This window comes from Hydra vulgaris, chromosome 02 (genome assembly GCF_038396675.1).
Source record: "Hydra vulgaris chromosome 02, alternate assembly HydraT2T_AEP".
NCBI classification, from domain to species: domain Eukaryota; kingdom Metazoa; phylum Cnidaria; class Hydrozoa; order Anthoathecata; family Hydridae; genus Hydra; species Hydra vulgaris.
The window spans coordinates 39,400,694-39,419,021 of NC_088921.1; the positions used below are offsets into that span (position 1 = coordinate 39,400,694).

Here is an 18,328-nt window from a genome sequence, read left to right on the forward strand (position 1 = left end):
ACTTTGATATTTTCCAACGTCTACCTAAACAAATAAAGGGTTTGAGCCTTCCTCCAACATCGCATAAATAGTCGTGGCCTCATTAATATAGTATTTAATTATCCTAAGCGTTACACCTAACATAGTAATATTAAAAAAATTATTAACCTTAACTGGTTTTATTCTTAATGGTTTTATCTTTTTTTTAATTGTTAAGATTTGTTTCTCTTTTCAGTTTATAGTTTGTTTATTTTTAATTTTCTGCTCAGTTTAGTTTTTTCAGCGCATTTTTAAAACACACAAATTATCAAAACTAAATACTGTGTGCTTGGTCTAAAAGGCGCGTGATTGCACGCCTTTCCTGAAAAGACTTGTAGACTAATTATAATATTTATTTTTAACATTAACTTTAACTTAACTAATTATGAGAAGTTTAAGGGAAAATGGTAGAATAAAACCTGTGCACAAATTAAACTATTCATTCTTACACTAAAAGTTCTATTAAATAAACAGAGTGTACATAGATGGACTGACTTATATAGCTGGAACATGCAAGGATTATATAAACATTGACTGATGTGTCCTTACATCATCTGAGGGTTTTGGTTTGGGCAGGCAATTTATCAATTTAAAAAATATTTTAAGTTTTTAAACTTTTTCCAGTCTTCTGTTAAAAAAAAAAAAAATGATTACATTATGATATTTTTTAAAGTGAGACAGATATAAATTATGATTAATATTAAAGTTGGTAGGGAAAAAAATCCTTTTTAGGCAAGTTTTTAACTAAAAAAATTGAATGAGTAATTGAAACATCATTTAGAGAAATGTAGCCAAAATAAAATATATTGATTCATGTATTTTATTATTTACAAGACTTCTTTTTACAATTAATATATTAATTTGTTTTCTTAATATGTTACTTTTAAATAAAGTTATACTGTATACCTAGAGACGTAAGTTTTTTTTTTTTTTGATTTTAACTTTTTTGAGAGAAAATACTTGTTATAGTTCTAATAAACATATCATTTCAAACATATTCAAACATACTGTTTTATTGTTTTCATTCTTTTATTTAGCATACCATTTATCAGCTTTCTTGTATGAAATCTTAAATTGCTTATCCAATAATTTCAGTTATTGTTCTTCAATTATTTACTTAAAGAAATTTTTTCATAAAATACAATTACAATATAAGTGCAAGGTTTCTTTCTTTTTTTTTTTTAATGCAGAAATGTTTAATTTTTGTTATGTTGTAAAAACTATTTTCTTCAAATTAATCTATATATTTATTAAAAACAAAGGTGTTAATTATTGGAATAAATGAGAATTAACTAATTAAAGATCTTTATTTTGAAAATAAAACAACACTGCATTGCAAAATTTAAAAGCATTATAGATTAAGTTTTATTTATTTACTTTTGCATAGTTTTAATTGGTGTTTTTTTTAATTCATTACTGTAATTGCAAATAAACTTTATTTGTTAATGTTATATCTCAGAGAGCAGAAACAATATTGGTTAATCATCTTAATATCATTAATAATAATATCATTTATTTCTAAGAGTATTATTTATCCAAGCAAGATGTGCATTATTTAGACAAAAAATAAAAAATTATCTTTCTGAAAACTGTTTTAAAACATAATAATGCTTTTAAATAGTTATTTATGTGTATTTAAAAAACATTATAATTTGCACATATAAAAAAGCATTTATATGTACAAACATCTTTGCACACTTAGCCTTGCATGAAACATCATAAACAATGTTAAACTGTAATAGCTGTCTGGAGGATGGAAATAGTCATCATGCATCTTTTTTGGTGGTCAAAAGTACTAAAAATGTAAATTTTTCTAAACATTTTTTTCTTTTATTTTTACTAAAACTTGTGAAGTACTTTTACAACACCAAAAAATGTTCACTATTTTTCTTTTTTTCTCTTCTGAAAAATGTCTGATTTAAAATTGACATTTTAAAAACTTAAAGTGTGAAAAGTATGTTAAAGTGCACATTGGTCAAGAAGTTTTTTTGGTGGTCAAAAACACTATAAATGTCAATTCTTCTAAACATTTTTTCCTTTTATTTTCACTACATATGTCCTATACTTTACTAAAAAATGTATTGCTTTAATTATTAGATACAAAGACATGCTCAATAAAATTTTTCAAAATGGCTTTAAAAATGTTAAGTTTAACATTTTTAAAGCCATCCAAGAGACATCCCCTGAAACTTTCTACATCTTAGATAATATTTTAAATAGATCAGGTGCCTTGCCTAACTGAGCCCTCTGAATACCTAATTTTATTTTACTACAGCTGATGAGCTTTTTTGGCACACTAACCTTATTCATTGCAGATAAACACTAGTTTATTAAAATAAACTTTTCATTTAACAATTTTTCAAAAAAGGTGAGTGTGTGTGCCACTTAATACAGTCCTAATTTTTTACTTTGAAAAACAAGCAACAAAAAAACTCTGCAGCATTTAAATACTTTATAAAGAAAAAAATTCATTTAAATTTTTTATTTTTGCTGCAAAAACCTTTCATACCTATATAGTATTAAAACCCAAACCCTCAGTTGATGTATGTACATAAGCCTCTCTTGATGGCAATATTAGTAAACAGTTTTAGATTTTTTTTTTTTTTTGCAACAGGTTAAATTTAGCAGTTGCAGCTGAAATTAAATATAAATACAACTCAGCTATATTCAATCATTTCATTAAAATTTTATTATTTTTTTTATAAAGTATTTGCAAGAAGTGAGTCTTTATGCATATCCCTACATCTTATAATAACAACAATTACAATGGTATAATCAAATAAATTTGTTATTTAAATTTTTTAAGTTTCGGAAAGTTTATGATTCCTTATATGTTCTGTTTTATTAATTAGATTAGTCTTTGATTTTAAAATATTTTGTATATCACTTGAAAACTAACATCTTTTTATACAATCAACATAGATTTTTATGTTCGTATTTATACTACTGATTTATAGATTGTCAAAATAAACTCTTGTCACTGTAACTATTTAGAACTCATTTACTTTTAATCAATAATTCATTAAAAAGCTTAATTAATTATGCATCAAAAAAATTTTAGTAATCTTTTATTGATGAATTTATATAAAAATAGTTAAGTGAAAATAGTAGGATTATAAAAGTTATATATAATATAAATGTAGGAGTGCTTAATCTTTACATCATTTTTTTAATTATTTTTTTCATATATTATTATTGCTTTTTATATTTACCTTTTGCAAAATAATAAACTTGGAATATTTAAAAACTGACTTTATTAAAAAATTTTAAAATATTCAAAGTTTACAAAGAGATTTATATATTATACCAAGAAGGAATTAGTAGAAAAAGATAATTTAATTTATTTTCATACTTTTGTTTCCATTCTCTACCTTAAAAACCTTTTACTTTTCAATGGAATTGAAATTGTTAAATCTAAGCAGGATCTAGTAACTTTATAGCTTCAAGCTTCTCATTCTATGTGAGTGTATATATATATATATATATATATATATATATATATATATATATATATATATATATATATATATAATATATATTAGGGCTGTCCAAAACAAATTTTTTTTTCATATAATATAGCATATTTGTTTATATTTTGACATTTGACATAGTAAATAAATTTGAAAAAAATCTTTACAATCAGATAATGATTAGTGTGTGCTAAAAGAACATAAAGTATTACGAAAAATGTGAAAAACATGGAAAAAGTAACAAAGTTCCACAAATTTCTAAAACCCGGTTAATTAGATTTTTCAGATTTGATCAGTTTTAATTATCTCTAAATATTAAATTCTGAATACAAATTACAATCCACATCCACTTTAGACTGGTTTATTAGCAGAGAAATTAATGAAATAAAATACTGCAATACGACTAAAGTTCTGCGGTTTTTGTTATATCAGAATTTTTCCAAAATAAAACACTAGGATTTTTGACTCTTTGTCATTGATTAAAATACGAATTATAAACAAAAAAACATATGAGCAATTAACATTTAATTATCGTAATGTTATAGTTCGTGCAATGTTAATGCTAGCGAGGACTATAACTCTTCAGAGTACACTTTCTGGCATCTGGCACTCGCTTTCTGTGATCCTCAACCACCTGAATTAACCTCTGCATTTCAGATTCATTCCTTGTAATCGATTCATTAAACATCGACATTAAAGCCACAGATCGTTCGGCAGCATCATTTACTACTTTCAATGAATATACTAAATTTTTTCCTTCTTGGTATTCTGGGGAATCATTCCAGGTAGCTGGATCGTTGTTGAACAGAAAATCAATATCAACCTTCATTGACCGCAACGCACTTGCTGAAACTGATGTCACCAGCATGTCCAGAGATTTCTTCTCTAGACTTTCAATGTTCTTTAATTTGATCAACCTTTCAGACCAGTTCTCACCATGAAATTTCATGTTGGAAATCATTTTCGCTTCTCTTCCGTTTGAAGTTTGTTTGAAAACAAAGCTAGTGGGACCAATTCTGGTGAAAGGTACCACAAATGGTTTTGAAAGTTCTTGACTGCTGCTTCGGAAATCGTTTTATTCACAACTGCAAACTGCTTAAGTTGCTGAAACAGAAACAAGTCATTAACTGGAGCATCGCTGGCATTTGTGCATGATATCCAAGATTTTACATAAACCAGACTAGCAAATAAGCAAAATTCACAGAGATTTTTTTCCTCTTTTGTGGTCAACTTGAACTCTTCACGAAATAAATAAATCTTAAAACAATAAATAACCTTGGCCATCCAGCGAGCCATGTGATAAGCACCAGGGATCTTGAAATGATAATTTTTCTCTTCTTGATCAGGCAGTTTTCCAAGTATTAACAGACAGAGATCCATGATTTCTTTGTAGTCATCCCTTGGCATTTTAACATGCAGGTTTTCTTTGAGGAATGCAATCACTTCATTTTGTAGTTCTTGCACCAGGGGTATTTTCATTCGAATGTCATCCAGAGGTTTAAAATTTCCTTGATTAACTTTGGGCCAATATTGCTGAAATCTCTGGAAAAGAGGTATGTTGGGACCAGATGATGGTCCAAATAGTGATCCAAACACTCCTGCTACTATGATCTCATGAACATGGTGTCTGCAAGCGAAATATAACAAATTTCTACCTATATGTTTCTCTAGAACTACACATGCACCATTTTTGGAGCCAGTGTTAGAGGCTGCAGTATCAAAACTCATTCCAATAACATCACCAATTATGTCCCAGAAATTAAGCAGATGAATAACTGCTTTTGCTTGGGCTTCTCCAGTTCCAGCTGATAGTTTTGCTATTCCAAGTATTTTGTCAACATTGTGACCTGTCACACCTACAGATAGAATTTTGTGTCAGATAGAGTAATTCTGTCTAATGTTGATGAAACATCAGGCAAGTCAAGAATTGTATCTAAGATACATTGTCGTTTTGGAGTACTTGCTAAACTTGATTCAGCTGACCCTGAAGAACTTGCTTTACTGACTTGTTGTCTGTAATAAACAGGGATTTCTATCTCAAAATCTCTATCAACCATTTTGTCATTATCAACAGCATCGTTATCGTTGTCATCACTATAACTTTCGTCATGTAAAGGTTCAATAACAGGAACTATTGCACTCGCACCAGATTGTCTTTGCTCTTCTTTTAGCTTTCGTTCTCTCTCTGCTTGTTTCCTTGCTTCATTTCTTTCTTCTAATTTTGAAAGTTCTTTGTCCTCTCCAAACATCACCATTTTTCTCTGACATCTCTGATCCAATAAAAATTCTTTATCTTCTTCAATTCTGATCATGGTTTCAGCATCCTTGTGGGCAATGTCAAAAAGTAGGCCAATGGTGTCTGTAAATGATTTCTCTCTCGATTTCTGAGAACCTGACAATCTGGATTTTTTTTTTTTATTAATTTAAATTCCTGGACTAAAGTTTTCAACTTTAAGACTACATTCGGATGAAATGCTGTCGGAATACGGGCTTTATTCCAAATAATAATCAGTTCATCAACAGTTGCTTTAAGACTTTCAGGCACTGACTTTTTGGTTGAATTAAGATGATAAAAAAATGTTTTTAAAACATCAGATGTTAAGGGAAAAACTTTATCTGGAAGATTTGGCTCTGGTTGTCCAATTAAAAAGATTTTGGTTTGAAGTCGTGTAGAGATAGCAACACGAGATGATGCTGCCATTTCAATGATAACTGAAATATTATGAGAAAATCAAAACTCAATACCATATTATACAAACTTATCATTCAGTTGTTGGTTTATGCAGCTGCAGCAATATATTATAATAATTATTACTAAAGAAATTAAATAAATATTTTCAAATTAGAAATTATTATTATCTGCACTTAATAACAAACAATACACTACCAGACTGCCATGCTAGTTTTCTGTAATAGGTTACTAAGGTTAGGTACTATCAAAATATTAATACATTTGTTGTCAAACTGAAATTCCAAATAAAAATAATATTTATACTTGTAAACCTTTTTATTCTGTTTGAACAAATTCTAAATTGAGTTAAATAATAGTATTAAAATTATGAATACAAATTTTAACAAAATGATATAAACACAGTTGTTTTAAACACTAGCAGACATTTTTTAATCTGGTGCCCTGATGACAGTTAATCTGCTGCACTTTAATTAATCTATATAGCACGCAATCAGACAATATTTCAGTGGAAAAAATCTAACTAACCAGGTTCTAGAAATTTTTGGAACTTTGGAACTTTTTACACATTTTTGACGTTTTTTGTAAAACTTTATGGTCATTGAGCACCCCCTAAACATTATCTGATTGGAAAGATTTTTTCCACAGTCAATTACTATGTCAAATGGCACAAAATAAACAACTATGCATTCAAATCCGAGAAAAAAATTTTTTTCCTGTGTTCACATGAACAGCCCTAATATATATATATATATATATATATATATATATATATATATATATATATATATATATATATATATATATATATATATATATATATATATATATATATATATATATATATATATATACATATATAGATACATAGTCAATGTAGCAGCACCTCTTATCAGCCTGCTAAGAGGTCAACTGAGGGTAAATTTAAATATTTATATATTTATATATATATATATATATATATAAATATATAAACATTTAAATATATATATATATATTTATATATATATATATAAATATATATATATATATATATTTAAATATTTATATATATATATATATTCATATATGTACATATATATATATATATATATATATATATATATATATATATATATATATATATATATATATATATATATATATATATATATACATATATACTATTTTTGGTAATATAATTAGGTAATTAACTAAAATAAATTCTGCTAAATATACAAGTTAATTCTTTCAACTATATGACTAAATGAAAAACTATTAACTAGAAAGATTTATTCATAAATCATTTACATAAAATAAATGAAATAAACTTTCAAACAGTTTTAAAACTATATACTATATATATTTACGAATAAATATTTAATAACCAATATCAAACATTTTTCAAAACATACAGATAGTTAACTTATGCTTCCACGATAATTGTAAGCTGTGAAATAACAAAATTGATATAGATTCTGATTTTTTTGCTTTACCATCTACAGAAATAATATATTAGAATTTACCAAACTGTATTATTCAAACTTTTCGTTGAGTTTGTTGGCTGTTATCAACATAAACTCAACGCAGCTATTCAAACGCTTTTCCTATTCAAATTTTCTTAAAAACAATTGTTGACATTTATCGTTTACCGGACAATTTGAGTGCTGTTTAGGTCGACGAGAAAAGTGAATCACGTGAGCATTTTGTAATTTAGTTTTCCCGCCTAATATTCACGTCTGATTTAAAAATTTTGCCGTATAATGCAAACAACAAAACCAGCAGTTAATTTTATAAAATCATCAATAAATGTAAAACTTTATAAAGTTAAAAAAGTTTTTTTAAGAATTTTTTTCCATTTTTGTAAATTTGTCATGAACATTTATTTAGTGACGTTTGTCATAATATTTGTCTATAATTACGTCAATAATTATAAAATACAAATGCTCGTTACGCGGTTATGATTAATCCCCCCACGATATAATGATGTGCGTAATCCGGCTTTTACAAAAAAAAATTACCTTTTACATTTCTTTACATTTTGTAAGAGCGGATCCAAAAAAACAGCAATTGAGTCAAAACTCCAATAAAATAAAATCTTTTTGTAAAAAAACTTCAATAAAAAAAAAAAACCTTAGTTGATACGCACCCTGTGAGTGAGTGTGAGATGAAATCAGTTTTGAAATTGGTACGCTCACTTTTAAAAAATAAGTTTTATATACGTCAAGACTTCCGCATCTAAGTAGAAGATTTAGATCACAGACATCTTCCTCTTCATAAAATGTATTAGAATAAAAAACTTTTGTTGATAAAAATGAAATAAACTCCTGTTCTAGTTGTTGGATTTCTAGAACTTGTAGAAATATTATACAATATATCTTTGCAACAAATAGCGTTTTTTTTTAAATAAAATTGCGGTATATTGGAAGAATAACAATAACAACGCAATTTAATCGTAATCACTACAATTTTTGGTGGCAAAAAGCAAAAAAAGTCCCATTTCAATTAGTTAGCGGCTTATCGTAATCGCAAAAAATCGCTTTGCGTTTATCTAACTAAATAGCACAATTGTAGCTAATTGCCCGTTATTTAGTTGGGTAAACGCAATTGAACCCTTATCTAAAAATTGTTACTAAAATTTACCGCACAATCATTTGCATTACCAAAAAAACCAATTGCTCAAGAAGTCGTACTTTGAGAACCCCACAAGTAAACTTTAAGTTGTGTAACAGCATCATTATAAGATAATGATTCTTTCAGATTAATAGGGTAAGAGCGAAACCATCTTAGGTTGTTATCTCATTTAATATCCGTAGTTAGGGTTGCCAACAGGTCTGCTCAGGGCCTGGTTAAGTACTTCTTGGCTTCCCGGCACTTTAGGTCTTTTGGCCCCTGTGGCCTTCTAGTATTCAAATTTAACAGCGGTTCAAAATTAAAAAAAATCATTGTAATTGTTGCGCTATGGCTTCATAATGTATTTTCTTTTGTATTTAAACAAATATCTTGCGTTTTTATTACTAAAAACACACAGCGATTAGTATAAGTTTTATAACACCTTTCGTCTGTATTTTAAGCTTGCAAATGCAGATATGATATCTTTTAGGTCAATGGAAACCAATACCCGGTTTTCTATTTGAACAACAAAAAGATCTGAAAAAAGTTCCTGAAAAATGAATACACTCGTTTTTTATTTTTTTTTTTTTTCAATTTATTTATGTGCCCCAAAAAGTTCATACGGTCTTATCACAGAGCACCGTGGATGCCGCATATATATATATATATATATATATATATATATATATATATATATATATATATATATATATATATATATATATATATATATATATATATATATATATATATATATCGTTCAAGAAGTGAAAGCTAAGATCAATAGGATAACGGTCAATAAGTTTTTGTGCACTACAAGTAATCTCTATGATATCCATGCCGTGGAGATCCACAAGAAAACCAAACATAGAGTTCAATCCAGAATAGCCTTTCTTTCTTTTATCTGGATCACTCATTAGTTTGTTCGTGATCTCATTAACGTTGGCAATCATTTAAGATTGCCCAGAAAACACTGTAGTTTCCACACTGTTGATTTCATCATTGTAATGCCTTTTGAGTGCTCTTTGGCGCCTTTGATCGTAGGCATATTTATCTGTGTTGACCACAGATGAATATGTCTATGATACGGCTTCTTTTTCATATTGCTTAAAATTGGAGCGAACTTGCAGCACGTAATGCTCCAGAGGGTTATACAGTTCTTCAACCATACCTAAATCAAGCTTTACGAATTGCAGTTTCTAGTTAACTTTGTTGAAACTTTTCATGATTCTGTTCCAAATGGTTATTAAAATAGCTGTCTCAAGTTGCTCCATTTTGGTCAAAAGTCCGAAAGCCACTGCTCTTGGTTTTGCTTTCTGATCGTCGTTAAGGGGCTGTCCATTAATTTCGTCAACAATTTTCTGGCAATTTTTACCTCCCCCTCCCCCTTATCAACATCTTTTCAAACTTCCAGAGACCCCTCTAAAAAATTAACTTACTCCGAACAAAAAATAAAGATTAAAGTAGTCACAAAAATGTATACACCTTACACGTTTAAATTATGAACATATTTCAAATTAATGCAATTGTTCAGAGTGCATTAATTTGAAATTCAATCCTCCTTACTTTAACATTAAACCAAATTCAATTTCATGGTAAAAACCAATTATTTCTAATAGAGTTTTGTATAACGAAAAATGTATTTAACAAATTGTATAAACCAGGGGTTGGCAACTTTACTTACATAAATCTTTTTTGTTTGCATAACAGACTAACCAACAACAACTTTGAAAAATAATAGTATTACGAGCAAACATCTTGCGTGTACTTATTTAGTTCTGTTGGTGTAGGGTCTTTTTAAACCACAACATAGTTTTAAAAAAGTAGGACTATAAATATTATAATATAATATATATAAATAATTTTATTAAAATACTGAAGGTTTAGCGAGTATGTAACACAGGACTGCAAACGCTGCCTAATTTTCCTTTTTTTAAGTAACTAAATTTATTAAAAAAAGTACCACTGTTGACATCAACTAATCTTGACCTCCCCCTCCCCCTGTCAACATATGTCAAAAAAATTCAACCCCCCCCCCCCTATTTTGTTGACTTAATTAATGGACAGCCCCTAAGAGCAAGAAGAGATTATATAGAAAATATTTGTTAGTAAGTATGCACAATCAAAAGTAAAATATGTTTTTATTTGATCTTATAAATAATTCTTAATCGCCCTGTAAATAGAATAACCCTTTTCAATTGCTAAACAAGAATTAGCACGAGCTGACTAACGAGTTTGTGAGAGAGTCTAGGGAACCTTAACACGTTTTCCAGCAAGAAACTTTGACTTTGAGACATCGATGCGTTGATACAGAAAAGAAGTTATAAATTTCTTTAAGAAAACTATAGAAATTAACAGCAGCTCCGTTGGATTCTGAGGCACTCATTCCTTCGAGGTTCAAATAGAATGCAGCACATAGAATGTATTCGGCGAGAACGTTGATCTCTTTATTTCTTGCTTTTAAACAAAAGTAGATTTTAGACATATTACTGATATTTTCGTATGACTAGCCACGGCAACTTTGAATGTTGATCGCATACTAACCTAACTTTTTCGAAAGGATTTCATATATAGCATGGAAACTGCATAATGATTATGCATGGGAATGAATGCTAAGAACCACTTAACTGGTTGTCCGTTTTGTACACATCGGGAGTAGAATCAACAATGGTTGAGAAATATTTTGCAAATTTGGTTTCACTAACTAAGAAATTATGTTTGTAGTAAATAAAAAAATTAAACTATAGCATGTTACTTAAGGATGATCATATTACCTATTAATTCCATAACCTCGTCATCTATTAAGTGTAGAGTTCTTCGTAAATGGCTTTAGATAAGAACGAAGTACAACCCTTTCCTTTGTTTCCATGAGTTATCAAGTGTTGGGCGAGGAAAGAATCAAATTTTACAATTAGCTCAACGCGTCCAATAAAGTTTCCGTTGCGTATCGATCCTAGTTTTTTGTCTGATCCGCGGAATGATAATCTTTTAAAAATGAACAGTAAATAAAATATCCAATTATTTTAATTTTTTTTTTTTACAATTTTTTAATTTTCTTTTTTCACCATAATGTTGGAACTCGAATGTTTTTTCAAGTCGTTAAAAAAATAAAACGTTCAGCTTGCAATATGTCGTATGTGCTGTTATTGAAAAATTAAAAATCTCTGGGACATGAGATAATAATTTTGGTAATAATTTTTCTTTCAAATTATATATTTTTTAAAAATTCACTTAGATTCTCTGGCCCCTTGAACTCAGTAGCCTCCCAGCACGTGTCCAGTGTGTCCGTTGTTTAAACCGGCACTGGGTCTGCTTTAAAGTGAACATACTTTCTCCTTTAAAAAAGTATTTTTAAACTCTTTCTATTTTTATAAATAAGATAAATTTTTTTTACTTTACTTTTACTAAAAATTTGAAATGTAAATTAAAGACATAAACTTTATCGTGAGTGAAAAAGAATGTGAAACTTTGAGTCAATCTAGTGATCGAGTCAATCTATTGATTGAGCCAATCTATTTTAATTTAATGTTACTTTTTAATTCATTCAGAATAGGAAAAATGGGGGCATAACCACCCCCGCAACGTTTAGATAAATGTTGTATGAAAATAAAAACGAAATGTGTTTTTAAATCAGTTTATTTCAATAACCACATAATTAAGCTTTAAATTGATGCAATTAAGAAAAAAATTAAACGGTTTTTGAAAAAGTTATTACACAAAAATTACATTTAGCAAAAAAAAACGGGTTTGCCCCCATTGTGAGGCACAACCGCACCCTCACAAACTTTGTTGGGGGTACACTTTTCTTGGTACATTTTCTTTACAATTGTCACAGCTCAGAGTATTTGCTGATTTTGTTGCACGTTTGTATACTGTGTAGACATTCTTTGTATTTACTGTTTGAGTTTTCTCAATTTACTATTTATTAATTCTATACACTCTTAGCTTTATATTTTTTTCAAAAACTCATTTATAAATATAAAATTAAAAAAAATACGAAATCTAATTTCCAACATCTCAAAATAAAACTATTTATACTCAAGTTTTTACATGAACACATTCAAGTGTGACGATTGTAATTATTGTTATTTGTAATTACGTAACATTGATAAATATTTAAAGTATGCGGTTGTGCCTCCTGTGCGTCTATGCGGTTCTGCCCCAGAGGACAGTTTTTAGAAAGAATACAGTATCATAGCTTGCTTATTAGGTTATGTTGATATCAAAAATGGTTTTCATTTGATGAAATTACGCTGATAACACATATCTTTAATGCTAAAATCAAATATTGCTTAATCCTCAAAAGAAAGGTCTGAAAAAATGTGATGCAAATATAATATTTTTATCAAAATAAACATTATTATGCACAGCTTCTCAGAAACGTATCAGACACTCTTTTTGACATAAGAAAAATGAAGGAAACTGTTTTATTAACGCGTGGTATGCTTTTTGCTATGCTAGATAACATTTTTCAAAGGTAAATGTTAAAAAACGGTTGTGCCTCCATATGCGGTTATGCCCCCACTTCCCTGACTAAAAATCCGTGAATTTTTTTTTTTTTTTTTTTTTTGCAGTCTCTTGCCAATTTACAAACGTGGAACGTATTATCAATGATCCGCGGACAGTGAACTAATAACAAAATATGAAGAAAAAGAAAAGTAAATTGAAAAAAATATATTTTTGTACTCACAGTTAGAAATTATCGTCATCGACAAGAGCTTATTTGTTATCAAACCTATTTAAAATTTGAGCAGCCGTGGCACAGTAGTTAGAATTCTGGCTTAGAAAAGTCCGAGGTTCGACGCCAGCTCTAGCCCAACAAGCAACATTGGTCCGCAAGGAGGCGTGAACTTCTTGCTAAATGATCACCCACTGTGCTCTTTGATAAGACCGTAAGGACTTCTGGGAGCACCTAAAATAACTACAAAAAAAAATAAAAAATTTCATTAACAAGTTTACCTACAACATGTTTTGTTGAATGACGTTGTAAAACGCAATATTGATATTAAAAAGATTTACTAGATAGTTGCAGAATCTATTGTACAATATGTGCAAAAACTATTGTGAATTATCCGTTCTGATATTTTTTAAAAAGATGATTAAATTGAAATTTATCTGTAGCTAGACAGCATAAAAATTATTTCAATGCAAAGCAGTTAGCAATCTCGATTATTTATGTCAAGATTTGTACGTTGAGTAAATTCAATAGAATTAACTCTATGCGTAGATGGGTTGGTAAGAGCTTTTTTATTTGCAATTATGAATAAAAATGCTCACACCCCCACCAACGCAAATATTAGGCATTTGATGAACTGATACATCATTTTTTGACTCAAAATTTTCATTTAAATTTTCATTTCATTTCTTTTTTTTTTTTTTTTCATTGGTTTTAAGCCAAGTTTCTGTGACAAGATATTTTAAATCATGCTTAAGTTCACCCAATAAACATTTGAATTGTCCGCTTCCTAGCAGATTTTTTAAGTTAACTTTGAGTTAACCATTAATTACTTCTATACTGACCGTATTCCGAGAACGATTGAGTATATGTTTTTGAATTTTTTTCTCTTAATTTTTTTCTCAGGTGCCCTAAGAAAACCTAACTCTTGTTAAGGTCTTGTCACAGAGCACGTATAAAGCTTTAGAAGAAGACGTTGGGGGTGGTAGTTTGTCAAGTAATTTGTAAAGCTTAAGCGAAGATGGTGTTTTATATAAGAGGTTATCTTGCATTTCCAAAAGAATTAAAATCAGAAAAATAAACTTAAAATAAGAAGAATCAGATTAAAATCAAAAAAACAAACTTTTTGAGTCCATTTACTATGAGCTTGTCAACAATTCAAAATTTGAAAATCAAAATTTCCCACCTTCTCTTTCTATTTTCATATCTACCTATAACTCTTTTCTTGTTTCTGCTGTCTCGGCACAAAAATCCTCATTGACGGAAAAACGTCAACAAGAAATACATATTTTTTTATATTTAATTTCCAGATGTTATAAAAATATTTACCTTATCTTTATAATCAAGTAACTTTAAAACTATAGCTCTGGCTATTTACACGTCTCCAGTTCCAGTCTTATGCTCCAGTTCAGTTTCTTTTAATCCAAGTGTTTCTTCAAATATTTTTAATACTTTTGCATCACTATTTCAACTTTCATTCTCACTTTCTTTTAACCCGTTAACAGTGCCGTCTTAACGCATAGGCTAGGTAGGCTGCAGCCTAGGGCCCCCGATTTTTAGGGGCCCCCAAAATGTGTCTGGATTTTTTTTCAAATTTATATAAATAAAAAATTATATTTCTAAATTTTCTGAAGAAATCATAGTTTGGGGGCCCCTCGGGAATAATTTTTTTCTTGATAAGATTTTTTTTAATTATTTTTAGAAAAGTATCAGTTTTTCAGTTTGGGGGCCCCCTAGGGAATTTTTTTTTTCTTGATAAGCAAAAATGCATGCATACGTCCGAAAATAAACATAAATTTTCCGATAAGAAGTGTTAAATACAAGCACTTAAAATATCCCATTAGATTGAATTTGAAATTGCTGTGATCAACTTAAAACATCTGTTTTGAAAAAAAGTCATTTAACATGTCTAATCGGACTTATCAAAGTGGTGCTGCAAAGAGGAAAAAAGCCGCTAAAGCAAAAGAAGACATTTCAAAATATCTTCCTTTGACATCATTTCTTTTGGTACAAAAGTCAAAGCCTGTTGTGTCCGAAGATGTATTTCTTTGTCCGGCTTCAAATTTCATAAGCATTAATAGTGCTTTGTTGCCAAATGAAACTCTAGAAATTCAACAGGAACTGGAACCAGAACAGGAGCCAGAACCAGAGCAGGAGCCAGAACCTGAGCAAGAGTCAGAACCAGCACAGGTGCCAGAACCAGTACAGGAGCCAGAACCAGCACAGGAGCCAGAATCAAATCAAATTAAAACTTATCCAAACGCAACAACAAAAACTACTCAAGAAACTGACCCAGCATTGTGGCATCAGTTATCCCAAGAAGCTCAATCATTTTGGATTTCTAATGGCCCGTCCATGTGCCAGAACAATGATGGGAGCTTCAAAAATTCGGAAAGGTTGAGTTGCGGACAAAAAAGGTACTTATCAAAATCTTGCTTTAGACGTGAACTACACAATGGCGAATTTGTCAATCGTGAATGGCTATTATACTCACCTTCAACAGGTTCTGTTTTTTGCTTTGCTTGTACCTTATTCTCCAGCAAACACTCTAATTTTTCCACAACTGGATTTGATGACTGGAAAAATGCCTTAAAATGTATATCTGGACACGAGAATGGTTCTGAACATCACAAAAATATGCTTACTTACTCCAGTCGGCAGAGAGAAAGTGGCCAGCTTGACTCTGTATTATTAAAACAGTTACATAACGAACAATTGTACTGGCAAAATGTGCTGAAAAGAATTGTTGCAGTTGTAAAGTTCTTGTCATCAAGAGGATTGCCATTTCGTGGAAACAATGAAACCATTGGTTCAGAGCAAAATGGTAATTATTTAGGAACTCTTGAGTTACTTAGCCAGTTTGACCCATTCCTACATGAACACATGAAAAAACATGGAAATTCTGGAAAAGGTAATACTTCATACCTCTCCGCCAATATCTGTGAGGAGTTTATATGCCTAATGGGAAATAAAGTTTTGAGCGAAATAATTTCTGAATTAAAAAAAGCAAAATACTACTCAATCAGCGTTGACTCAACTCCAGACTTGTCACATGTAGATCAATTAACTTTTACAGTTCGATATGTTAAAGACTTGGCACCAGTTGAGCGTTTTTTGCAATTTGTTCCCATTCACGGGCATAGAGCTGAACATTTAGAAACAGTGGTTTTGAATTTTTTACAAGAAAATGAAATTTCAATATCTGACTGTCGTGGGCAGTCATACGATAATGCATCAAATATGGCAGGACAGTACTCAGGCCTACAAAAGAGGATTAAAGACAAAAGTGAATCAGCATTGTTTATTCCTTGTGCTGGACATTCTTTAAATCTGGTTGGCAACAGTGCAGCTGGATGTTGTTTAGAAGCAATTATTTTTTTTGACTTTGTTCAATGCCTCTACAACTTTTTTTCTGCATCAACTCATCGTTGGCAAGTGCTTCTGTCTTTTGTTGGCAAAGGCAAAAAAATTGTCAAACAGCTTTCTGGAACTCGATGGTCAGCACGTGCAGATGCTGTGACTTGTCTGCATGACAGTTATGATGAGATTAAAAAAGCACTTGAATTTTTGATCAAGGACATAAGTCAGTCAAAAGAAACTCAAAATGATGCTCAAAATCTCATCACGAAAATGAACACTTTTGAGATTGTTTTTCTGACAATTTTCTGGAATGATATTCTTTGTCATTTTAATGAAACATCGAAGATTTTACAGAAAGAAAATTTAAACCTGGATGTTGCAGTTCGGATTCTAAAGTCATTGTTGCATTTCATTAAAGATTTGAGGAGTCAATTTAAGAATTACCAGGAAAAAGCCAAAATCTTGCTTCCAAACACTGACTACAGAGATTCTTCAAAAAGAACAAAAAAAAGAAGCCGACGTATGGCCTTCTTTGATGGTGAGGCTGAAGAATTGGAATTTCAGGGAAGTTATAAATTCAAAATTGAAACATACCTTCCTGTTATTGATTCACTAACATCAAATTTAGAAAAAAGAACATCAGCATATGAGAAGATATATGACAATTTCGGATTTCTAGTAAACATTCAAACAATTGCCAATGTTGAACTAAAAGACCATTGTTCAAACCTAGCACAAATTTATAAGAAGGACATAAATGAAAATGAACTTTTTTTTGAGTGCCAGCAATTTAAATATTACATTTCAAAAGATGAACATTCATTTACAGAATTTTACTCAACATTAAAAAGAGACCACTTGGAATCAACTTTTCCAAATATTGAAATTTCCCTTAGAATTTTTCTGTCAATGATGGTCTCAAATTGCACTGGCGAGCGATCGTTTTCAAAACTAAAACTTATAAAAAATGAACTCCGCTAAACCATGCTGCAAGAAAGATTGAACTGTTTGTCGTTAATGTCAATTGAATCAGATGTTCTTTTAACCATTGATTTTGATGATATTATTAAAGAATTTTCAAGAAAAAAATCACGTAAACGTCACATGTAAATTTTATCATTGCTTCAATTTACATTACTATTATTAACTACTTTTAACTATTACTACTAATATTAATATTGTTATCATTATTATTATTATTATTTTTGTTATTATTGTTATTATTATTAAATATATTACTATTATTATTATTGTTATTGTTGTTATTATTATTATTATTACTAAGATTAATTGTATATAAATAAACTATTTTTTAAGGTATTTACTTGAGATTAGTATTTCAATACTATTTGTAAATAGCCGTGAAAATTTATTTTCAGAATATATATGATTGATTGATTGATTGATTGATTCAATAAATGTTTCCTATTTTAGTATTTGATTTAATTTTTTTACTAAGGAAAAAGGGGGCCCCCAAATTAAGTCTAGCCTAGGGCCCCCGATGGCCTTAAGACGGCCCTGCCC

At 29.5% G+C, this 18,328-nt stretch overlaps 1 protein-coding gene across 1 annotated transcript; it reads left to right on the forward strand.

Moving 5' to 3' along the window:
• Positions 1 to 15,349: 15,349 nt before the first annotated feature.
• LOC136076056 (zinc finger MYM-type protein 1-like) lies at positions 15,350 to 17,785 on the forward strand. The gene has a single exon (XM_065789521.1). It carries the CDS (start codon positions 15,350 to 15,352, stop codon positions 17,783 to 17,785), a length of 2,436 nt encoding a protein of 811 aa, XP_065645593.1.
• The last annotated feature ends 543 nt before the right edge of the window (positions 17,786 to 18,328 follow it).

Bases quoted from the DNA above. Each gene is read 5' to 3' on its own strand.
- LOC136076056 (XM_065789521.1), top strand. From the start codon at position 15,350: ATGTCTAATCGGACTTATCAAAGTGGTGCTGCAAAGAGGAAAAAAGCC.